General features: G+C 42.5%; 1 protein-coding gene across 2 annotated transcripts in view; it reads left to right on the top strand.

The window, feature by feature from the left end:
• CBLB (Cbl proto-oncogene B) overlaps nucleotides 1–25,105 on the top strand; it is a 213,690-nt gene that overhangs the window by 65,265 nt on the left and 123,320 nt on the right. For both annotated transcript variants that reach the window (XM_030204169.1, XM_030204170.1), the window contains 2 exons: nucleotides 1,963–2,109; nucleotides 22,285–22,441. In XM_030204169.1, the coding sequence (XP_030060029.1) occupies nucleotides 1,963–2,109; nucleotides 22,285–22,441 (304 nt within the window). The remainder of the gene's footprint in view (nucleotides 1–1,962; nucleotides 2,110–22,284; nucleotides 22,442–25,105) is intronic.

The following is a 25,105-nucleotide window of genomic DNA, read 5'->3' as shown; positions in this document are numbered from 1 at the left end:
TCCACACATTCATATCTCATTACTGTCTGGAGCAGGAGTCTCGACATAACAGCTAGTTTCGTCAGACAGTTCTTCAGCATTTGTTTGGGGTCTGGAATCCACCTCCACCCCCAGGCTCATTTTGTTTCTGTTCAAGGCTGCCCCCCCCCCCCCCAAAAAGGAAGAAATTTTTTTAAAACAAAAAATAAATGTTTTTTCTTTGCTAGTTGCATGCTTGTTCTGTTTCATTTCCCCCTTTTTGTTTCAAACAGCCTGGTAGGGATTCCTATAGGTGAGAATGTGATGTCCTACTTGTCCTAGGAGAAAATGAAGTTACTCACTTCTTGCAGGTGTTTTCCAAGGACAGCAGGACACACATTCTCACATTCCTGTCCTCCTCCCCTAGGAGTTGTATCCTATCAACTGCCATATTAGACTGTGATGGACTACACGTTGATGGCAGGTGAGAAGGCACGTGCAGGTGCAGTGCATGTTCCTAAAGGCTTCTACAAAAGGAATGCTGGTGGGCATCTCCACTGCAGGCTCAGTTGAATGATCTTGCCCAGATGTGAAAATGTGTCTTGGTGTCCTCGGTGAACACCTGCTACAGAAGAGTAACTTCGCTTTACTTGCCAAGTGCACATGCAAGTTATAGACGTGACTGTTAACACGTGTAAGTGCTAATTGGATTTTGAATGATATTCTAAATTTTTGCACGCAACTTGCTTAGTGAATAAATGCAAGTGTGTATTTGCAGGTTGGAGGCACATGGGTGGGGCATGGTTATGTCGAGTATTTGCATGCATAATTTACAGCATATTTTAAGTTAAATGCTAAAGTGCTGCATTTAACCACATACATTTATGCCTGTCATTTATGCCTAGCATAAGTTGTTAGATGTCAACTTATGCTAGTATTCTATAATTGAATCTGGACATCCAGATGCTATTGTAGAATAGAGTGTTCAGCATGCTACATCTAGGTGCCAGAATTATGGGGCTCAGTCATAGAATTGCTCCCATGTTGCTTTTTCTGTGGTATGCGGTAAGGTTCCCAATAATTGCAACACCAAATACTTTGGTCCATGGGAGTTGCTGCTTTCTTCTATTTGTAGATTGTCAAAGAGAAAAATTAGGCACTCTATTCTAGCATATTGTTACTTTCCTATGAAATGTTTCTCATGTTTGTGCTTCGCTCTAGTCCAGGGTTTCTTAACCTTTGTTTTGGTTCCCACACTCCTTTAACTGATCATTGAAACCCTCACACCCCCTTCCTAAACCATGTGTCCACTAGTGACTACTGACAGCTACGTATGTCACTAACTGTTTCACTACTATCATCGTTAATATTGCAGTAGTACGGTTATACTACAAATAATTGTCCTAATAACTGCCGTCACTCTGTCTAGAAAGTTTCAACAAATTGCCTCAAGATCCTTCTCTGCATCCCATTTGACCTTTTCTCGCACCCCTGCTTAAGCACTCCTGCTCTAGTCTTTCATGAAGATAAAGAACTGGAGGTGAGAGGATCTGGAAGAGCAGTGATGGGATGGCGAGTTAGAGAAAGTGAGGCTGGAGGTGCAGATAGACCAGAGGAACATGCAGAATGAGTTGCTTAGAAGTTGACCTAGGAAGAGCTGTGACTGGGGAACTGTTCTGGCAGTACGTTTTTTGAACACTGTAGCCCTCAAGCCATAGAGAAAGTGGTATTATAATGTCACCAAGGAATAAATCCTAATACTGTAGAGTGAAAGAGAGCAAAATACCTGTTTAAAAATAAAAGCATCTCTTACTGTTGTAAAATGCACATTATGTAAACTTTCAGTTAACTGGTGCCTAGTGAGAGAGGTTAATTGGCAAGTCAAATATCTTATGAACCTGAACGTTTCGGACAATGCAGGGCACAAATGCCATAAATAAATAAGATATATGAAGTCATTTTTTTTTTAAATCTGTGGTTGCAATATATTTCTTTCTTTTGTAGACGAAACCTGACAAAGTTGTCCCTCATCTTCAGCCACATGCTTGCAGAAATCAAGGCCATTTTTCCCAGCGGACAGTTCCAGGGTGATAATTTTCGTATAACAAAAGCAGATGCAGCAGAGTTCTGGAAGAAGTTCTTTGGAGATAAGTAAGTAGCAGTACAGAAGTATGATAAGAAACACTGAAGATTTCCGATTATACAATGAATTTAGTTGACCTCAAATGGACTTAGACAATTAAGGACTTTGTAGTTATAAGATTTTGAGAGTTTTATACAAACTGTTAGTGAGTTTCTGTAGGAGGGACAAAGTTCAAATCTAATAGGAATGCTTCACAGCTATAACCTTGAGTTGGACAACCCAGTTTTTCACAAATCTGTTCTGAAGGGGCACTTAACAGTTGTGGTTTTCAGGATATCCATAACAAATACACGAGTGACAGATGAGCATATAGTGTGGTCTCCAAAGAATGCAAATTTGTTTCATGTACATTCATTTTGGCTTTCCTGAAATTCAGACTGATTAGCTGTACCTCCAGAATTGGCTGGGAAATATGGACAGAGGCTATTGGAATTAAATTGTCAAAAGATCTGAATTTACTCAAACTATAAAAGAGGATCTAGTTGCCTAATAGGTGACTAGACCTAGCTTTTTAAAAGTTATCTAGGGCTCAGCATCTAAATTGAGGTGTGTTAATCCATACTCTTCCTAAATTTAGGTGTCTCAAAAGGGGGTATGGCCAGGGGCAGACACAGGTTGAGAGAATTAAGTTAATTCAATGATTTATAGCAGTAATGGCGAACCTATGGCACGTGTGCCAGAGAGGGCATGCGCGCCCAGCCACTTTCCCAGCGGAGGAGAGGGAAAAGTAGTTACCTCAGGTTTTTTACGTCGTCTGGCTCTGTTCTGGGCTGGCTTCCTTCCCTGTATCTCTCTGGCTCGCTTCTTCAATGTTCCGGGCTGCTGGCAGTGTCAGTGCAGTAAGCACACTGCCTTCGGCGGCCCGGAAGCTTTCCCTCTGGTACAGTTTCCTGTCCCACATAGGCGGGATGCTGCAACAGAGGGAGAACCACTTACCCCAGAACTGGCTCTGCCAGTAGTAGATGCTCAGAATATCCTGGTATAGGAAATGAAACCAAAACTGTGACAATTTAAGCATGTTTAAGACACAGTGTTATGAGAAGAGCAGATAGAGATACCAAGTAGAAGACAAAATGGAGATGGTTTGCTTAGCTCCGTAGAACTTTAGAGGGTAAAAGAATAAATGTAAGCTAGTGCACAGTATGGTAATATCCATAGGAGCTGATTCTGTGGGTTCTATAGGTGCTTGAGCACACCCAATATTTTAAAAATTCCTTGTATGTATCCAGGGAAGGGTTATTCCCACTGGGTCATCATATTCTTGTGAGCAGCTGTTTTCAACTTTGAATTATATAAAATCTGACATCAGAAACAGACTAACAGATGACCTGAGTGCTGCATGTATTGCTCTCAAATTTATAAAGTATGAGCCAAGGTTAGACAAGTTATAAGCATGTATGCAACAGCAAAAATCACATTAATTATTCAAAAGCATGCCAAATGCTTTTAAAGTTCTGTTATTCAGGTTAAATTGCCCTGTTGGCACTTTGCGATAAATAATTCGATTTTGGGTTACTGTTTGGGCACTTGGTCTCTGAAAGGTTCGCCATCACTGATTTATAGTCTGCTTTTTCACTCAGAAGGTGCACAGTGTGAGTTACAATAATCATAGTAAAAAAAATACAAGCTGATTAACAATAGTGTCAATATAGTTTAGTAAGTGATAGGATTATGTTTTGATTATTGGATATCTATCACATTGATCAAAATTTATTATGTGAAAAGGATCCTCAGACTGATGAGTATAAATGTATCTAACTCAAAAACGGCCAAAATCTTCATCGATCCATCAAAAATACAATATACTGATTTACATCAACCTAATTTACTTGTGTAGCTTATATTTCATCTTTTGCTTTAATTTCAATAAAACATTAGCATTTCCACTTCTCTTAAGTAGTTATTTCCAAGTGTTTGGCTACCTTTCAGGACATCTGAAATCTGAGATGGAGTGATTTTTTATTCCAAAAATATATAAAATATGAGGAAACACTCAAAATAATACACCACACTATAGCCTACCAGTTAGTGAAATGTGAAGAAAGCTAGTTCATACCCAATATAGCTAAAAAAGGAAACCTCAAACCTTGGGAGCCGCTCGCAAGTAGCTGACACTCCTTCAGTTGAGCTTATCACCAGTTTCATTAGCCAAGGGGAAACATAAACTGCAAAAAAAAAAAATAAAAACCACAAAAACTTACAGGGAAAAAAATGCCATTTCAAATAAAACCCCTGGTCAACAGAAAAAAGGGCATTCTAAATATTTCACACATCACTATCAAAAATAGTCCCAAAATTTAAATGTCAAATATAAACACAGAACTGAAAAGAAAAAGGGGGAAAATATACCTCGTTGTATGGGATGGCGCCATCCATACTTATTAGTCCATCGAACTCGGCAGATGGAATCTTTATTCCAGGTGTCCTCCGAGCAATACATTCCACCAGCTTCAAACCAGCTCTAAGAGTCCCTTAATCGCTTTGTTTCTGAGAAGGGCCACTTGTTTTACCCATGGCTGCATCAGGGAAAGTTCCTTCTCCCCCCCGGAGTGACTGCCAGTTATGTCCCTCTCCTAGCCCCTCTGCCCGCCTGTATCTGGCACTTCTCTCTTTCTTCTCGCTGCCCCCCTCCCCCCCCCCAATGCATGTCTGGTACTTCTCTTGCTTCCCATAATGTAACTGACCCATTACACTATGGGGACAATTCTTTTACTGGGTGTCTCCATTTACATACCCCAAGGGCAGGCAGTAACCTAGGTTACTAAGTTCCATTATGGAACACTAGTGTAGCCCAGTATTGGCATGCCTTGCTCTTACACCAGCCATAGTGCTGATGTAAGTGCAGGCACCTAAAAGTAGCAGAAATGTGTGTAACTTACAGTATTTTGTAAGTTATGTGCATAAGTAGGAGCCTGCCTGTGTCCCACCCATGCTCTGCCATGTGTAAGCCCACCTTGCAAGCAGTTGTATATTTAGAGAATAGTACTTAAGTAGCATACTGGTATATACATATTTAAGTGTATACGTACATGCATGATGAATGTCCAAATGTTAACATCTTGTTCATAGAATTGCTCTTTATTTACATCTGCTTGCTATACCATACCACCATTGGCATCCCAAAATGCAGCAAGGTAGTTTACAATCAAATAATTGGCAGGTGAGACCTTTCTGTGGAGTGGAGAAAATCAAAAAAGGGGTAGAAAATAATTGATAAAGAAGAGGAGGAGACAATGCTCTTTCAGGGTAGTAGTTGGGTAGGAAAAGCCAATTCTTTCCTGTTTCTTGTAAGCTTGATAGGAAGACTGTTTTAAGTGAGAGCGGCGGGGTGTTTCAGAGCTTCAGGCCAACGTAGCTGAAAGCAGTTTTGCGTGTGATGTCCAAACAAAGACAGGAAATCAGGGTGCTTGTGTTTGTTTCAAAAGGGTGCTTGATAGGAAGACTGTTTTAAGTGAGAGCGGCAGGGTGTTTCAGAGCTTCAGGCCAACGTAGCTGAAAGCAGTTTTGCGTGTGATCTCCAAACAAAGACAGGAAATCAGGGTGCTTGTGCGTGTTTCAAAAGGAAGCTTTGTGAGGAGCTCAGTGAGGCTTTTAAATTGGATACAAATAAGGGGTGTAGCCAGAACGCGAGGTGAGAGGGGGCCAGAGCCCAAAGCTACCACCCTTCCACCGATGCCGCTGCTGCCCACCCACTGCCACTGCTGCTGCACATGCCTTGGCCGGCGGGGGTCCCCAACCCACCAGCTGAAGCACCACCACTGCCGCCGCACATGCCTTGGCCAGTGGGGGTCCCCAACCCCGTCCAGCTGAAGCGCATTTTCCAGTGTTGGTGTCCGGCGCCTCCACATTTCCTGCCCTGCAGTCTCTTCCCCTCAGGTCATGTCCGGCACACTCATTTTAATGAAATTGAGCACGCGCGCATTCTCAGTTTCACTAAAACGAGCCTGCCGGATGTGACGGGAAGAGAGAGCAGGGCAGGAAATGTGGCAGTGCCAGAGACCAGTGCTGGAAAAAACGCTTCAGCTAGCGGGGTTTGATGACCCCTGTCAGCCAAACCAGCGGCACAGATCCAGTTTTGGGGGGCCCATGCCCCTTTGCCCCCCCCCCCCCCCCCATAGCTACGCCACTGATACAGATGAATACAGGGAGCAAGTGATCTCAGTATAACAGCAGGGGGACTGCCATTATATGTTTTTGCCTTTGGCAGTGTAGATAAAGCTGAAGGAACCATCTTGTCTCTCATTTTTCTCTCTCATGTACAGTGCTACTATTTTGTTCCTGAAAACATTCATGTCTCTGAACTATATGCCAGTTTTTCTTCATAACTTTTTTTTTTTTTTTTTTTAAATAGCAAGTGATGTGTGAAAATCTGTATGCATACCAACTTCAGCTCTTTAGGTTAATAATGAGTTCCTGTTCACAGATAACACTGTCTAACCTTGGGGAATACATTTTGGGGGTATCCCTATCACGAAACCTAATGCTCTTAGGTTTCGCGATAGGGACACCCCAAAAATGTTCTTATCTACTACTACTACTACTATTTAGCATTTCTATAGCGCTACAAGGCGTACGCAGCTCTGCCTGTATATTAAACTCATTAAGAACCATGTACAATCTTCTTCACCTGAGGAATTGATCGACAGGGAGGTTTTCTTTTAGACTGCGATTGTGATTACTATTAAAATACAGTAATTTATTTCTAATCTGTGGGTTTTCTATAGATTGTAGTCTTAAAGCCGTATTGCTGCTTCTCAATCATATCTAAAATGGGTTCTGATCCATGCTTTTATTTCTCTGAAATTTGATTGCCATCTTTGCTATTGAACCATATGCAGAATTCATCTCACTGGTGCATGCTACTTTTCCAAAGGATCAATAAATGATCTATGTATCTTTGATATCATAGGATTTTGACACAGATTTGCAATATTGGGGAGGGGGGGCATAGAAGACCCCAGTACTGTACCTCTTATCTATTGATTAGAAAAAATAAAACCTTGAAACAATAAAAAAAAATGTGAGGATAATTTTAGATAATGCACAAACAAATTCTACAAGAATCCTTGAATTAAACTTTTTTTTTGGTTAAGTAACTACACGAATATCATATATCCCTCCTTCCCCGGCAGATATTGTTGTATAAAAGACTATGTCAGTGGTGTTCTCTTCTAGCGCTGAAGGTCACAATGGGTCAGGTTTTCAGGACATCCCTAATGAATAAGCATATGAGAGATTATACACAAAGTAGATGGTAGGCATTCACATTTTTCTCATGCATAGTCATTACGGATATCCTGAAAAACAGGGAGTGAAGATCAAGGCTCTGTCAGAGTTAGCTAAAATAATTTTACTGGCATTACTATTATCACCAAAAACCTAATTACTTGCATAAAATCTTATAAAAGAGGAAATCAAAGGACAAAGGATCTACACAGTTTATCTATTAAAAAAAAAAGAGGAGAGAGATTCTGAAAGGGATCCCATTTCAGAAACAACAGGTGTATCTAGAGGTTTAACTAATGATTTATGAACTTTTGGAAGAGTATAAATGGTGGGTATCACGGGGTACTTCGCTTGCAAAAAAGCTCTTTCATTTGGAGTCAGAAACCCAGCTGTTGTCCTAAATTCCATTATGTTCCTTATTTCACTTTTTAAGAATGGGGTGGGATCATATACCAAAGGCTGGTTCCTTGAGCCCTTTGCAGGATGTCTTGTATATAAATACAGTTAAGAACAATTTCCCCTCTCTTACTGGGTTTTGTTTTTGTATTTTTTAAAAAACTATATTGGTCCTATTTTTCAACTGTCAATTGCTTGTGATTCCTTTTTTTGTAAAGTTAAAATGTGTTGAAGGAGATAGAAAAGATTGAACAGAAAGACACAACTTGTTGAAAAGTGTGATCTGGTGCTACTGGGAAGGGCCCATTTAGAATTGTTTCTAACCAGAGAAACTTTAGTTGTATTTTTTTGGGGGGGGAGGGGTCGCATTACGGTTATCTTTCTAGTGAATTAAAAGGGATCCACTCTAGTTTGAAATGTGTTATAACACGAGATAGAACAAAGGAGAGGCCTTTCTGTAGAACATTAACTTCTCTCTTGGCAAGCTTACTTGTGATGAGGCCTCTGATAATTCCCTTACTCCTCTTCACGCTCGTGGCTGAAAGGTATCTCTGTCCTTCCCTTGACTGCCTACTGAGTAGCTTTGCAATTGAACAAAAAAGGTTTGGGATACAGATGGCAAACGTGACAGGAAGGAATCAAAGAAAGGCAAGTGGGATTCCTAATCTTGCCTAATCCTCTTCTGAATACTTTCTCCAGCATCATTACCTGTGGGCTTTTTGCCCAAACTAGTAAAACTATGACTTAAAAGCATCTTAATGCAGGGGTAATGGAACCTCTTATGATCCTCTTCATTCTCTTTTCAATTTTTTAAAATTTAATCTGTTTTCAAATCTCTCGTAAATCATCCAATTTTTTCCTCCTGCAACTGATATCTTCTTTTTCTTAAAAAAAAATTGTCACGTTATCCAATTCTACTTTAATATCAGCAATTTGTTTCTTCAGTCTTGAATAATAAAATCATGAAGTCTAATACCTTTTTAAAAACCTTTCTCTTCCCAAAGACTGCTTCATAACAGTCCATCATGACTTCTGCCTCCTAGGATCATCCATGATCCTTTCCTTAATGTTTTTAGCCTCATGCATCAATGCAATGGTCTTTTAAGGTTTCTCAAACCTTACACTAACACTATTTGCTTTTGTCTCACCTAGAATGTAAACCGCACTGAATCCTGGAAAGGGGATATTAGCAGTATACAAGAATTATTTGAATTAATAGCATTTAAGAATTTAATTGAATTTCCCAATAAAGGTCTTATCTTCGACGAACATCCTTGGTTCCTTTCTGATGAATAGCCTGGGGTCCTCTTAGCCCAACAATATTCAACCAACTTTGCATAATGTTGGTTCAACCAAATAAAATTCTTATTCAGATGTACAAAGTCAACCTATTCATCCACATGCGAACTAGTTTGCTCATCTAGAAAAAGAGGAGAGTCTTGTAAATGATTGTTCAAATGGTCTTCATTGAAACTAAACACTTTGTTCCAACTACAAAGGACATAGTATATCCTCTTAGGTAGAAATATTAAACAAGGTACTTACTCCCTGTACAGCCACCAAGGTGCAAATACGTCTTTTTTTTTTTTTTTTTTTTTAAATTAAGCAATTCGAAGTATATATTCTTTCTGGTTACTACTACTACTATTTAGCATTTCTATAGCGCTACAAGGCGTACGCAGCGCTGCACAAACATAGAAGAAAGACAGTCCCTGCTCAAAGAGCTTACAATCTAATAGACAAGAAATAAAGTAAGCAAATCACTTGCCCTTTTGGCTACCTAGATGTTTCATTATATTTGAGTGTAGCTTTAGCATGTTATTTAAATATTCTAATTTATTTCTATGAAGGAGTTTAATTTGTGTTGCTAACAATGACTGTCATATAAAGAATGTTCTTCCATGCTGTCTATTATGGTGGTATTGATATTCTGCTGACATTTATCTTGTGTCTGTTATATGACTGTTATTAAATGTCTATATTTCTGATACTGTATCATGTTAGTCCTTTTACTAGCTTTCAGTTTGCCATCTCATTGATTGATTATGCTTATGTTTGGCCATTTTGCTGTTATGCTGTTAACAAAATTGTGGTATGTGAAACTGTACACCACCTTGGGTGAATCTCTTTGTAGAGGTGGTTAATAAATCTAAATAGACAAACAGATAAATTTGTTTGACATTTCAGGTTTGCAATGTAGGTCCAGTTTACCTAAAACAGAGATGGTATTAATATAAACCAGTGTGATTTTTATGCTTGCCAAGGTTGTGATTTGTTATATTTTTCTAGCCATGGGGAATTTGTTTAGGTAGATGAAGCCCTCAAAAAAAGTTATTCTCTAGGGTTACACCAGAACTGTGGATTAATCTTGCTTAAGACACCAACGCCATTGTAAAATACCAGCAGTTTTGTTGCAAATTTAAAAATCTGGCTTTTTCCTAGCTTTGATCAGTTTTTGTAAAAATATAAAACCAAATAGTACTACAAATAAGAATGTTTTCCATTTTTTCCCAAAATGTTAGGAAAGTAGACTCATTCCTAGGTTTTGGGGGCAGAGAACCGTGTAGGGCCTATAACTGAAACGGCTCTTGCCCTAGTTGTGCAAAGTTTTGCTTTTCTGTTTGGTGGAATCACCTGTAGAGTGTCTGCTTAGGTTTATATTGCATAATCAAACTTTTTAAATACTTTGGCACATCTCCATTAATATACTTAAGCATAAGAAGTAAATCTTAAAATTTACCCTAAATTTGGTAGCCAGTTTAGTTTTTCTAAATAACAAGGTCACGAGCTCATGACAAAAATAGCTGGTAAGTAACCATGCTGCTGAATTCTGAACCATCTGCAGGGCTCTGATAGATGCTCTTGGTAATCCAATATTTAAAAAGTTACACTAAAGCTTGTAAAACAGACCTAAAATCACCTGTGGGATAAAAGAATGAAGCCTAAGGAGCATTCTCAATTTAAAATATGTAGTTCTAACTACTTTCTTTATCTGGCTTCTCAAGGATAAACTATAATTGAGAAGTAGCCCAACATTCACCATATTAGTCTATATGTACAAAACTTCTAAACCTTAATGAATAAGAAGAGAGACATCAAGTACATTATAACAGACTCCTAAAATTTCAGCCATCTTATGATTCAGGGAAAAAACAATTTTCCTTGGGCCATATTTCAATGAAATCAAACAAGACTCTGCTGTATCAGTCCATGGTTGTTACACAGGAAGCAATAATTGTATGTCATAAGCTTAAAACTCAAAAAATGCCCACTTACCCAAATAAGAATATAAGCGTTGCCATACTGGAACAGACCGAAGGTCTATAAAACCCAGTATCCTGTTTCCAACAGTGGCCTATCCAGGTCACAAGTACCTGGCAAGATCTCAAAAGAGTAAAATAGATTTTATGCTGCTTATCCTAGAAATACCAAACAAAATATACACAAAGTGTGTGAATGCAAATATAATGAACGTAGAGACTAAGTGGTTGATGTAAAGTGAGGTAGAGTCTCATATATTCAACACGGTAATATTTTTTCACTCAATAGGTGAATAACTAACTCGTGTTCATAGCTTAATCATTGACTCAGCCTCCACCATCCTATTTCTATCATTAATTCATGACTATAAGCTTGTACAACATTCTTAATCCAAAAAATACACATAACACATAACACCCCTGCAGGTTGGTGCACTCTTGAACCCCGACAGGTCCCCGTTTCGTATTGACTTTATCAAGGGGGAGTCACCAATTCCGATCACTGCCTCAAACGTGTGTGTGTGTTCACTCGTGTGAACACATACACACACGTTCGAGGCAATGACTCCCCCTTGATAAAGTCAATACGAAACGGTGACCTGTCGGGGTTCAAGAGTGCACCAACCTGCCTAAGATAAGTGTTGTGTGTATTTTTTGGATTAAGAATGTTGTACAAGCTTATAGTCATGAATTAATGATAGAAATAGGATGGTGGAGGCTGAGTCAATGATTAAGCTATGAACACGAGTTAGTTATTCACCTATTGAGTGAAAAAATATTACCGTGTTGAATATATGAAACTCTACCTCACTTCACAACAACCACTTAGTCTCTACGTTCATTATATTTGCATTCACAAACTTTGTGTATATTTTGTTTGCGATTTTTTACACTTGACAGAGTGAAGGTCCACATTTGTTTGGCAGTGATATCCTAGAAATAAGCAGTGAATTTTCCCCAAGTCCATCTTAATGGCTTATGAGCTTTTCTTTTAGGAAATTATCCTAACCTTTTTTAAATCCTGCTAACTGCATTTATCACATTCTTTGGGAACTAGTTACAGGTTGACTGAAAAAATATTTTCTCTGGTTTAAATTTACTACTTAGTAGCTTCATTGTGTGCCTCCTAGTCCTAGTATTATTGGAAAGAGTAAACCAATTCGGGTCTACCCGTTCCACTTCACTCAGTATTTTGTAGACCTCTATCATATCTCGCCTCAGCTGTGTCTTCTCTAACCTGAAGAGCCCTGGCCGTTTTAACCTTTCCCATCCCCTGTATCATTTTTGTCACCGTTCTCTGTAACTTTTCTAATTCTGCTATATCTTTTTTGAGATGCGGTGACCAGAATTGCACACAGTGTTCGAGGTGAGGTCACACCTTGGAGAGATACAAAGGCATTATAACATTCTCATTTTGTTTTCCATTCCTTTCCTACTAATTCCTAACAATCTGTTTGCTTTCTTAGCCATCACTGCCCACTGAGCAGAGAGTTTCAACATACCCATGATGACAGGGCCGGTCTTAGCAAGTGCGGGGCCCTGTGCAGACCAATTTGATGGGGCCCCACCCCAGCTCCCACCCTAGCCCCCACCCTAGCTCCAGGGCTAGCCATCCCCCCTCCCTCCAAGCTCCAGGGCCTGGCCGCCCTCCGAGCTCCAGGGCTCCTCCCTCCTTCTCAGTTCCAAGTCCTCCCTCTCTCCCAGCTCCAAGGCCTCCCTCCTTCCCTGTCAACTCCAAGGCCTCCCTGCCAGCTCCAAGGCCGGCCTGCCTCCCTCCCTCCCTGCCTGCCAGCTCCAAGGCCCCCCTCCCAGCTCCAAGGCTCCCCACCTTCCGAGGCCTCCCTTCCTCTGAATTTTAAAAGTTACCTCGTTGGGTTATAGGCAGCGGCAGGAGTGAAAAGCGTGCGAGCTGCTCGGTGCTTCAAGAGCCTTCCTTTCTCTCTCTCAGCTCTGGTCCCGCCCTCAGGGCGGAACCAGAGCTGAGAGAGGGAAAGGAAGGCTCCTGAAGCGCCAAGCAGCTCGCATGCTTTTCAGTCCTGCCGCTGCCTGTAACCCGACGAGGTAACTTTTAAAATTCAGAAGGAGGGGGACTGGAACTCGGGTGGTCGGGGGCGGGGCGGAGGCACGCCATGAGGTGCCCCCTTCAGCGCTAGGCCCTATGCCGTCGCCTTGGTCGCCTCGCCCTAAGACCGGCCCTGCATGATGACATCTAGATCCTTTTTCTGGGCAATGACTTCTTATGTGGAACCTTGCATCATATAGCTATAGTTGAGTTCCTTGAGGTAATCATAATAAATATTGAAAAGCATTAGAGATAAAATAGAACCCTGAGGGACCCTGAACTTCCTGCCTTCCATTAAAACTTTCTCCCCACACATAATCTTTTGCTGCCTATCCTTTGAAAAGAACTAAACCATTGCAATACATTTCCTAAAATCCCTTACTACTTCCACTGACTTATAAGTATGGTATGATGCACAGTATCAAAAGCTGTCAAAATATCTAGTATAGCCGACAGAATGGCATTCATAATGATATTGAATAGTGATGGCAGATAAAGAGCTGAATGGTCCGTCTAGTCTGCCCAACAGTCACATTCATTATCAAGTCGTGATTAAATCAACAATGAATTTGATATGTACTTGTGCATGGTCTGTCTTTGGTGTTTCTCGGACATAGACTGTAGAAGTCTGCCCAGCTCTATCCTTGTGCTCCAACTACTGGAGTTGCGTCAAAGCCCAATATAGCATATCCAAATCTGCATTGTCATATGTAGAACACAGACTGTAAAAGTCTGCCGGGCACTGTCCTCATATTTCAAATTACTGGAGTTTCTGTCAAAGCCCTCTTCAGCCCATCGTAAACTGGATTGCAATATGCGGGACCCAGACCATACAAGCCTGCCCAGCACCGGCCTTAGTTTTTAAAGCCAGAGTCATCATCTAAGCACCACTTGACATGCAAACACATATGCAAGTATTGACACGCTTCTCTACTTTGGCTCTTCATTTGTCAGGACTTCGGATGCTGCATCATTGGAGGTTTTTGCCCTCACGTTTGTATTTTGTCATCTATGGCTGAAATAAACTATTTCACTCCTGAAGCAGGCGCATGTGGCACCCGAGGTGCAGGACTGCATCAAGTCATTTTATCGTTTTTCTTCAATAAACTGCCAGTTTTGGAATCACACTGGTCTGCCCCCTTATTCTTGTATTTGTTGCTGTGTTGTGGACTGTTGTTTTGAGGACACTTCTGCTGTTCTTTGGCTTTGTTTTTTATACCATTCATTTTCTAATTAGAGATTCGCCTTGTACATACCCTCATAAAGTCTGTAAAAACATAAACTGAGACAAGCAGTGTCTCCACATTAAATCCTTAAAAAAAAAAAACCCTATAAGGATACAACACGTTATGTAGTTCCAAAAAGTCCTGTAGTTAATCCAAGACTAATTTCTCCAAAACTTTGTTTACTAATGTATATTACAAATTGGTCAATATGACGGATCATGAACATCAGATAATACTTTCTGTAAAACAGGTTGAACAACAGCCTGTTTAAGTACCTAAGGATACTGTGTCTTCCTCAAATGACCTGTTACCTAGGGCCACTGTACTATTAGTATACATTTCCGTTCATCTTGAATATACGAAAACAGTTGTTCTCAACCTTTTTTCAGTTGGGGCACATCTGACAGGCTATGCTTGCATATGTGATACACTGCATACATGACTCTCACAGATCTTTGGTCTGATACAATAGGGTTTCCCAAGTTAGTCCTCGAGTATCCCCTTGCCAGTCAGATTTTCAGGATATACACAATGAATATGCATGAGATTAATTTACATACACTGCCTCTATAATATGTTAATCTCTTCCATGCATATTTATTGTGGATATCCTGGAAATCTGACTGGCAAGGGGGTACTCTGACTTGGGAAACACCATAATACAGTATGTCAGCTCTCATTTCTGCTATTTTTGCATCCATAAAAACCCTATCTCCCCAACCATAGGTGGAGATCATAATTAGCACATTTGCTCCCTGGAAGTTACCATACCCCCTCCCCACCAGAAATTTTTTTTTCTGATTTTCGTATCATCTGAGTGATAGCAACATAAGTGTGTCCAGTACCAGGCACATTGTGAAATACAGAACCTGAAAAATTCTAACTCAAAATACATGTAGCAAACCTACCATACATCAGTAGCGCTAATTCCTATGATTCAGACATGACCCTTACCTAAGAACAGGCAGCACTATAAATCTTACACAGGGCTGTAGAATACCAATACACCTACTACTGGTAAAACAGAACAAGTGAGAAGAGTCTTGAAGACCTGATAATGTTTACTCTAGAGGAAAGGAAAGATGGGGTGTTATATAATACAGATGTTTAAATACGTAAAGTATTAATATGTAGACAAATCTTTTTTTCAGAGATGGGGAAGTGGTAGAGGTCATGAGTTGAGGTTGCAGGTTGGTGGACTTAGTAGCAACATCAGGAAATACTTTTTCACAGAAAGGATGATGGATGCATCAGAATGCCCTCTCAGTGGAGGCTGTGAAGATGAAAATAGTGACAGCATTCAAGAATGAGTGGGATAGACACAGAGGATCCCTATATAGTAGGAAGATGGATTCAAAGTAAAACAAAACTTAAATGACCTTGTGGCCGGAGTGATCTTGGATGGAAACTCTAGTGGTTGGGAATCAAAACCAATGCCGAGCAGACTTCTATGGTCTGGGTCTTGTAAATGGCAAAGACAGATCAGTATTAAGGCTGGAGTGGGCTTTGGGCTTTGATAGCAGCTCTAGTAGTTGGGAAGTATGATCAATGCTGAGCAGACTTCTATGATCTGTGACCCAAAAATGGCAGGAAGAGATAATGATTAAATATACATATATAATATCACATACACAGCACCTGAAATCATAGCATATGATTTGAATCTCTGCAGGGGAGAGGTAGATGTTGTGAATAAATTATTCTAGTTAGGAGTGGGGGAGGGGTAGAAATTCTTAAAGTTGAAATTGGTATGTTCCAAGATCCTATCTTATAATTGCATATACGAAGTTGGCAAGTTGTCGAATGCCTCATTTACGATGCCAGTGTTTAATCATAAAGTGTAACCTTTACAGAATGCCAGATACATCTCTGGTCTCCATGTTGGGAAGATTGACCTTAAAGATCTTTATCTGCTGATATTTACTATGTTCTATGTAAGTGGGACTGCAACACAGTTGTACAAAGAAACTACATGCAAACAATACCGCCTCTCGGTCCCATGGAAAACACAGACGAACCCTCACCAAATACAGAGCAAGGGATCTCAAATTAGAAATTAAAGACAAAACTTGGAGCTGTGAGAAGTCAAACTAGGCATATATCACAGCATAGGTGAAATAAAAACAGAAATGCATTTCCTTTGTACTGAACAAAATACAAAGACATCCATCATGCACATTTCCCAAAGCTAAACACTTTTAAAACGCTTTTTTCTACCTTTGGACATTTTATTTTTTCAAGCATGTTGGTCTTAGTTTCTCTTTTCTGCTTTCTGTCTGTCTTCTGCTCTCTTTTCAGTGGGTGCTGTTCATTTGTCCTGTCTCTCTGTTCTCCCTGTCTTCTTCCATTCTCTCACTAAATCCACCTCTGACATATTTCTTCTTTCTCTCCTGTCTGCCCACTCAAATTTCACCCTCTTCAGTCCACCTATATTTCACTTACCTACAACTTTCCATCTCCTTTTCTCACCCATAGTTCTCCCGTCTCACTCCTTCCCTGGTCTTCTGTTCTCATACTGTACTTCCACCCTCTGTGCTCATCTCATTGAAAACCCCCATGGTCTCTTCCACATGATTCCACCATTCCAAGCATCTGCCCTTCCTTCCCCTTCCTATACCCTTATAGCCCACCATCTCTACTCTTTCTTTACTCTCACTTGTAGCCCAGCATCTCCTTGTCACTCTCCCCCAACCCTAAGCTCCATCATCTCAATGTCTCTGTCTGTCTCTCTCTCTCCTGCGATCCAGCAACTCTCTGTCCTCTTCCCCCTCCCCTCCCCTTCCACCTCATGGTCCAGCACTTCCCTGTCTCCTTTGCTTGTCCTTTTCTCTTTCCCCTTCTTCTGCATCTCCACTCCAATGGACCAGCACCTCCCTATCTCCTCTCTCTTCCTCTCCCACAAAAGTACAGCTTCAGTTTTCAGCAGGGCAGTGTTTAGAAGGGGAGAGCAGCAACAGGAAACCCCAGCCTGGTGGCAGGAGAGGCAACTGTTAAGATCCTGCTGCTGTTCTCCTTCCTGGGTTGAGTAAGTAGCAAACCATGCACTGGACATGAAAGCCTGCTAAGTGTATCTAACCGCCTACACAACCCAGGAAGGAGCGCTGTGTTTAGGTTTGTATACTCAAATCTCCTGTGGATCTAGCACCTCTATCCCTTTTTCCTCCATCCCCCCAGAGTCAAGCAACTCACTCATTCTCTCCCTCCCTCCAAAGTCTGGCATCTTCCCCCCCTCTCCCTAGTTTCCTGACTCCTCGTCTAGCACCTTTCCTGACCCTCTCCCCTTGCAGATCCAGCACCTCTCCTGTCCCCCACCACTTGCAGGTCTGGTACCATCCCTCTCCTCCCTCCCTCTCCCACCTCCCCATGTGTCCAGCATCTCTTTTTCTTCTCCAGCCCCCCTGGTCCATCAAATCTCATTTCTTTGCTGGCAGCGGCAGCCATAACATGCTACCATGGCTAACCTTCAGCTTTTTTTCTTCCACTTCCTACCTTCACATAAACAGAAAATTATGTCAGACAGTTAGGCTGTGGGCAGAGGAAAGGCTCGGAGTCAGTCCAGGCAGCATATTATGGCTGTAGCTTCTGGCAAAGAATTGACAGACTGGGGAAAGGGCTGTGGGAGGAAGAAGGAAAGGTGCTGGATCTGTGGCGGGAGGGGAGTGGACAGAAAGGAAGAGGCATGCTGCAACCTTTACAAAAAAAAAAAAAAAAGGCTGCTCTCTGTTCTTGTCCTGCAACACATCTCCCCAGTGTTCCGCGTGATGACAAACCAGTTGAGAATCACTGCACTATAGGAACATGGATTTGTCAGCCTAAGCCTACTAACAACATCCTCCTCCTCTCCATAAGTAATGTAAAGGACATACATTTAGTCTCCAAGTAATCATGTTTTCCTCTAACAATATTGCCTAGGGTCAGAGTGAAGGAGATTTTTAGCTGTTCAGTCTTTCAAGCCCAACAGTTACACAAATCTTCTGGTTCCAAAAGGACATACAATATACCTATTCTGGGCAGTTCCTGGAAAAATTGTTAAAAGTTTTCTAGGCTGGTTCATCATGACACTTTTTTTTTTTTTTTTTTAAACCAGTACTGAAGGTCTTTTTCATCCAATTAGCTAGAAGATAAGTCTGTATTAAGAACCTACAAACTGCTAACACCTCAGGATAACATTTCTGCTATTTTTGCTCCTTACATCACTAAGTTTGTCGGGTAATATAACTTCACTAGTAAGCCAAAGGATCCACTTTCTAAATTTAATAATGTTGTTTTTCCCTTACAGGTGTAAAATCTTAAGTGTTGAAAAAGAAATCATTGACATTTCTATAGCAGGATCACAGGCATTCATATTACTATCACAGTTTAACTGTGACCAGTGATCAATAAAACATTGAATATTAAATTGCAGCCTACACTTTTCCAAAGATAGCTTAAACTTAAGGAGAAGGACGTGATCTGACCAGAGAATCAACACATCTTTTTTAGAAAAATAAGATCTAAATAGTCTGTTATGAATCATAAAACTAACCCAGTGGTTCCCAAACCTGATCCTGGAGGCACCCCAGCCAGTCAGGTTTTCAGGATACCCACAATGAATGTTCATAAGAGAGATTTGCCTGGAGTAGAGGCAAGGTATGCAAATCTCTCTCGTTAGTATTCATTGTGGATATTCTAAAAACCTTACTGGCAGGGGTGCCTCCTGGATCAGGTTTGGGAATCACTGAACTAACCTTTAAACAAACTCTAGTGCCACGGTTATTTGATTAAAAAAAGAATTCACATTCAGGTTCATCTTTATACGAAGATGATGAATTAAAATTGCCAAATAAAATTGCCATGCATTCCTTTCCTGACCGTGTAACATCAAATCAACTAAGTTAAAAGGGGTGGTGCCAGAGCCCAATATATCTAGTTAAGTGTATCAATACATTTTTTTTTTTTTTTTTTTTTTGCTGAGCAGCAGATTTGCTGCAGCTTTTTTTTTTAATTTGAAATCTATTTTATTGACGATCATAATAATACAGCCAATACGAGGCACATATACAGTGGGGGAAATAAGTATTTGATCCCTTGCTGATTTTGTAAGTTTGCCCACTGACAAAGACATGAGCAGCCCATAATTGAAGGGTAGGTTATTGGTAACAGTGAGAGATAGCACATCACAAATTAAATCCGGAAAATCACATTGTGGAAAGTATATGAATTTATTTGCATTCTGCAGAGGGAAATAAGTATTTGATCCCCCACCAACCAGTAAGAGATCTGGCCCCTACAGACCAGGTAGATGCTCCAAATCAACTCGTTACCTGCATGACAGACAGCTGTCGGCAATGGTCACCTGTATGAAAGACACCTGTCCACAGACTCAGTGAATCAGTCAGACTCTAACCTCTACAAAATGGCCAAGAGCAAGGAGCTGTCTAAGGATGTCAGGGACAAGATCATACACCTGCACAAGGCTGGAATGGGCTACAAAACCATCAGTAAGACGCTGGGCGAGAAGGAGACAACTGTTGGTGCCATAGTAAGAAAATGGAAGAAGTACAAAATGACTGTCAATCGACAAAGATCTGGGGCTCCACGCAAAATCTCACCTCGTGGGGTATCCTTGATCATGAGGAAGGTTAGAAATCAGCCTACAACTACAAGGGGGGAACTTGTCAATGATCTCAAGGCAGCTGGGACCACTGTCACCACGAAAACCATTGGTAACACATTACGACATAACGGATTGCAATCCTGCAGTGCCCGCAAGGTCCCCCTGCTCCGGAAGGCACATGTGACGGCCCGTCTGAAGTTTGCCAGTGAACACCTGGATGATGCCGAGAGTGATTGGGAGAAGGTGCTGTGGTCAGATGAGACAAAAATTGAGCTCTTTGGCATGAACTCAACTCGCCATGTTTGGAGGAAGAGAAATGCTGCCTATGACCCAAAGAACACCGTCCCCACTGTCAAGCATGGAGGTGGAAATGTTATGTTTTGGGGGTGTTTCTCTGCTAAGGGCACAGGACTACTTCACCGCATCAATGGGAGAATGGATGGGGCCATGTACTGTACAATTCTGAGTGACAACCTCCTTCCCTCCGCCAGGGCCTTAAAAATGGGTCGTGGCTGGGTCTTCCAGCACGACAATGACCCAAAACATACAGCCAAGGCAACAAAGGAGTGGCTCAGGAAGAAGCACATTAGGGTCATGGAGTGGCCTAGCCAGTCACCAGACCTTAATCCCATTGAAAACTTATGGAGGGAGCTGAAGCTGCGAGTTGCCAAGCAACAGCCCAGAACTCTTAATGATTTAGAGATGATCTGCAAAGAGGAGTGGACCAAAATTCCTCCTGACATGTGTGCAAACCTCATCATCAACTACAGAAGACGTCTGACCGCTGTGCTTGCCAACAAGGGTTTTGCCACCAAGTATTAGGTCTTGTTTGCCAGAGGGATTAAATACTTATTTCCCTCTGCAGAATGCAAATAAATTCATATACTTTCCACAATGTGATTTTCCGGATTTAATTTGTGATGTGCTATCTCTCACTGTTACCAATAACCTACCCTTCAATTATGGGCTGCTCATGTCTTTGTCAGTGGGCAAACTTACAAAATCAGCAAGGGATCAAATACTTATTTCCCCCACTGTACATTGTCATCATAAAACCATAACAATCTTTAGCTAGTTCCATAACGTCAATACCTTTTAATTTCCTCCCCCCCCTCTCCGAGTATTAACAATTCCCTTCCTCTTGGCCCACTGAAAATGACACTCATGTATAGTTAGCACATATACATCAACACTTCAATATGAGGCTAGCCTCACCCCTACAAATTAAGCCACCTTACACAAATCGTTCAACTTGGAGCATTCTTCCCCTCTCCCCCCCTCCCATTCCTTATAATCCTCCCCCCACAGAATGATCTTATATCCCTTCCCCCCCTTCCCAAATCCCCAGACTACAACGTGAGAGTATTCATCAGTAAACTACGAGCTCTGCTAGACAGGGCCTGCACATATGGTTCCCATATCTCCCAGAATCGTTGCCTACTTCTAGAACCACGACTCGCTCTATATGCCTCCATCATCAGCAGTGAGTGAAGCATATTCCTCCACAGCCATTATCAATACATTTTAAGTTCTAACTTTTGAAAGCACCCAACAACTCATATAGTAGACCATTTTGCCTGTGATTGTTTTGAAAAACAACTGTAACTCCCCCCCCCCCCCCCCCCATGTTTCTTAACGTGGAAGAAAAAAATCCACTTATAATTTGGTGGTCATAATTGCACAATAAGCAAATAGATTCGGATAACTGAAATAACAATTTTCTTGCTGAATTAAATATCAAATCGTCCTTATTTCTAAAAGATCTCGCAGTTATCAACCCAGCATTAATTCCTACCTGATTATTCAAGCTTAAGTTTGCGGTCCTGCTGTGTAACACAGGAATTAAAACTGAATGATCCACTAATACTAACAGTCACCCTGTTGACAAAATGAAAAGCTCTTCACTCCACATTTTTTAAAATAAAATTTATACCCCACCTAAAACAAGCAGTTTACAAAACATGAGTTCAATCACAGAACTCCCTATAAATGTTTCATAAAAATGAACGTAAGAAACTTATTCTAAGTTTAGAGCCATCTGACAAAAAAAAAAAACCAGTCACATGAATGATTGCACAAAGGGGCACACCCCCCTTTGTTGTTCTCCTTCATTGATGCATTAGTATTTTTCATATCCTAGAAATGTCAACAGTTGATGTCTTCTGGCAGGTGGAGCTCAGTATCTCCCCCCAGCTTGAAAAGTTCATACGTACAAAATAACTATTTAGAATACCAGCAGGTAAGAATTAGATTCTTACAAGAGATGTCAGCAGGAGTCTAGCAGATCATTGTTAACAACAGCATCTTAATGTCAGCAGTGTTGTCTTAAATATCCCAGAAATGTTTCCTTTGTATGCCACAGCTCATTAATAATTCCCTCCCCCTTCTTTTTTTTTATTTAATTTTCCTGTATACAGAACTATAGTGCCATGGAAATTGTTCAGACAGTGCCTTCATGAAGTCCATCAAATCAGCTCTGGTTTGGAAGCAATGGCTCTTAAATCTACTATTGATCTCACATGCAATGATTATATTTCTGTTTTTGAATTTGACATCTTTACAAGACTGTTTCAGGTAAGAGTTACTGTAAATTCAATATCATCATGCTGATCAATCCATAGACTGGTGGGTTGTGTCCATCTACCAGCAGGTGGAGATAGAGAGCAAAGCTTTTGCCTCCCTATATGTGGTCATGTGCTGCCGGAAACTCCCCAGTATGTTCTCTATCTCAGCAGGTGGTGGTCACACACAGCAGCAGCTCTGGCTAGGTCTCCAAGCCTAATTTTTAGGTTTTGTTGAGTACCTGGGGTTGAGGGCTCTTCTTGAGCAAGTGCAAACCTGGTGGCGCCAGGTCCCTCCTTTTCTCCCCCCTCCCGCTGGCTCCGTTAAAAAAAAAAAAAAATTTTTTTTGGACGTCCTTAAGGGCGTTTATTTCAACGTTTATTTAAACATTTATTGCAGTTACTCACTGGGACACTAGTTCGTTACAGCTCGGAGCGAGAAGCAGGTAATTTTTACCTTTTTATAGTGGGCAGGGGGTTCCCCGATCGATCTCCACGTGGCCTATGGTGTCGGAAGGCAAGGGCGCGAAGAATCGCTCCCCGGACCGCGTGTGCGCTTCTAGCGGGGATGCGGGGGTCTTAAAGTCTGATTCGCCCTTGTTGGGTGTCAGTTTGGAGGCCGGTCAGTGTCCCGGGTCTTCCTCCGGTGCGGCGGTTTTTCCCGCCATAGACGCCCATCCCCCGCTGCTCGCCTCCGCCATCTTGGCCGGCCACTCTGCTCGGACGGCTTCTTCTTGGGCCGCCCTTGAGCTGGGAGACGTTAATGCCATGGCCGCCCTTGATTTGGGCCACGGCAAAAAAGCGGGTAAAGTTAAGCGCCGTTCTTCCCGCGCGGCTCCTTCGCGGAGTGTCGCGCCGGACGCCATCTTGGATGCGCAGCATGTTTCTCCCCCGCTCTTGCGAGCGCCGGTTGAGGGTGCGTCTAGGGCTGTGGCCCAGGCTGCTGAAGTGCACAGTCTGGGGGGTTTCTCCCCCGAGTTTATTTTGCTGCTGCATCAGGCCTTCCTTATGCAAAACGCTGCCCCTTCTCCCTTGTCCGATAAAGGGGTTGAGGCCCCCGGAAGTAAACACCCTCGGGTGGATTCCCAGGCCTTAGAGGACTCTATTTCCTCTGATGTAGATGAGGGCAGCGTATCTGAGTTCTCCCAACGGTCCTTTGGGGATTCCTTGGATGAGACGGATTCCCGCTCGGATGGAGCGGATGACCCCTCTGCAGCGCGGATCTTTCGCTCAGAGGATTTGCCCAACCTGTTAGTGCAGGCCATGAGCATTTTGAAGATTTCCTCTCCAGAGGACGTCTCTCCCTCAGCCCCTGTTGGCTCCGCCATTATGCTGGGGACGAAGCGCCCGCCTAGAACCTTCCACGTGCATGATGCCATGCACACCTTAATTTCGGCTCAATGGGATGTCCCGGAAGCGAGCCTCAAAGTGGCTAGGGCTATGTCCCGCCTCTATCCTTTGCCTGAAAGTGAACGTGAGGCCTTTCTTTGGCCTATCGTGGATTCTTTAATCACTGCGGTGACTAAGAAAACGGCGTTGCCGGTGGAAGGTGGCACGGCCCTAAAGGACGCCCAAGACAGAAGATTGGAGGCGGCCTTAAGGTCGTCCTTCGAGGCGGCTGCCTTAAGTTTGCAGGCCTCAGTTTGCGGCTCCTATGTGGCCAGGGCGTGCCTGACGATTGTGCAGTGGGCTTCCCCCTCGGATCCTTCCTTGAGGACTGATTGGCCGGCCCTGGAATTGGGCTTGGCTTATTTGGCAGACTTACTGTATGATGTCTTGAGAGCCTCGGCTAAAGGTATGGCTCAGACAGTCTCTGCGCGGCGGTGGCTTTGGCTGAAACATTGGTCTGCGGACCACGCCTCTAAGTCCCGCCTGGCTAAGTTGCCTTTTAAAGGCAAGCTGCTCTTTGGGGTCGAGCTGGACAAAATTGTGACCGATCTCGGCACGTCTAAGGGCAAGAGGTTACCAGAGGTCAGGGCTCGGGCCAGTGCTCGCCCCGGTATCTCCAGAGGACGGTTTCAGGAAGCCCGTCGGTACTGCCCGGGCAAGTCGGGCTCCTCTGCCCCCTCTTCCTTCAAGAGGAACTTCTCCCCCAAGCAGCATTCCTTTCGCAGAGACCGCCGTCCCAGAGGTGCACCCTCCGGTCCTCCCCCAGGGTCTCGTACCCAATGACGGGGTCCTGGTCCATGGCCCAGTGCAGATTGGAGGACGCCTGTCCTCGTTTCTGGGCGGGTGGACCAGGGTAACTTCAGACGCTTGGGTGCTGGAAGTCATCAGAGACGGCTACAAGCTAGAGTTCTGCCGACCCTTAAGAGACGGGTTTGTACTCTCTCCCTGCAAGTCTCCGGTCAAAGTTGTGGCAGTGCAGCAGACCTTGGACAATCTGATCCGCCTGGGTGCGGTCGTTCCGGTGCCAGAAAATCAGCTTGGCAAGGGACGTTACTCCATTTACTTTGTGGTACCAAAGAAAGGAGGTTCTGTACGGCCTATCCTCGACCTCAAAGGGGTCAATCGGGCCTTGAAAGTTCGGCACTTTCGCATGGAGACTCTCCGCTCTGTTATAGCGGCAGTGAAGGCAGGGGAGTTCCTGGCATCCTTGGACATCAAGGAAGCGTACTTGCATATTCCCATCTGGCCTCCTCATCAACGCTTTCTGCGTTTTGCAGTCCTGGGCCGA

Source organism: Microcaecilia unicolor, chromosome 5 (genome assembly GCF_901765095.1).
Source record: "Microcaecilia unicolor chromosome 5, aMicUni1.1, whole genome shotgun sequence".
NCBI lineage: Eukaryota > Metazoa > Chordata > Amphibia > Gymnophiona > Siphonopidae > Microcaecilia > Microcaecilia unicolor.
This window is presented reverse-complemented; position numbering and strand designations above follow the sequence as displayed.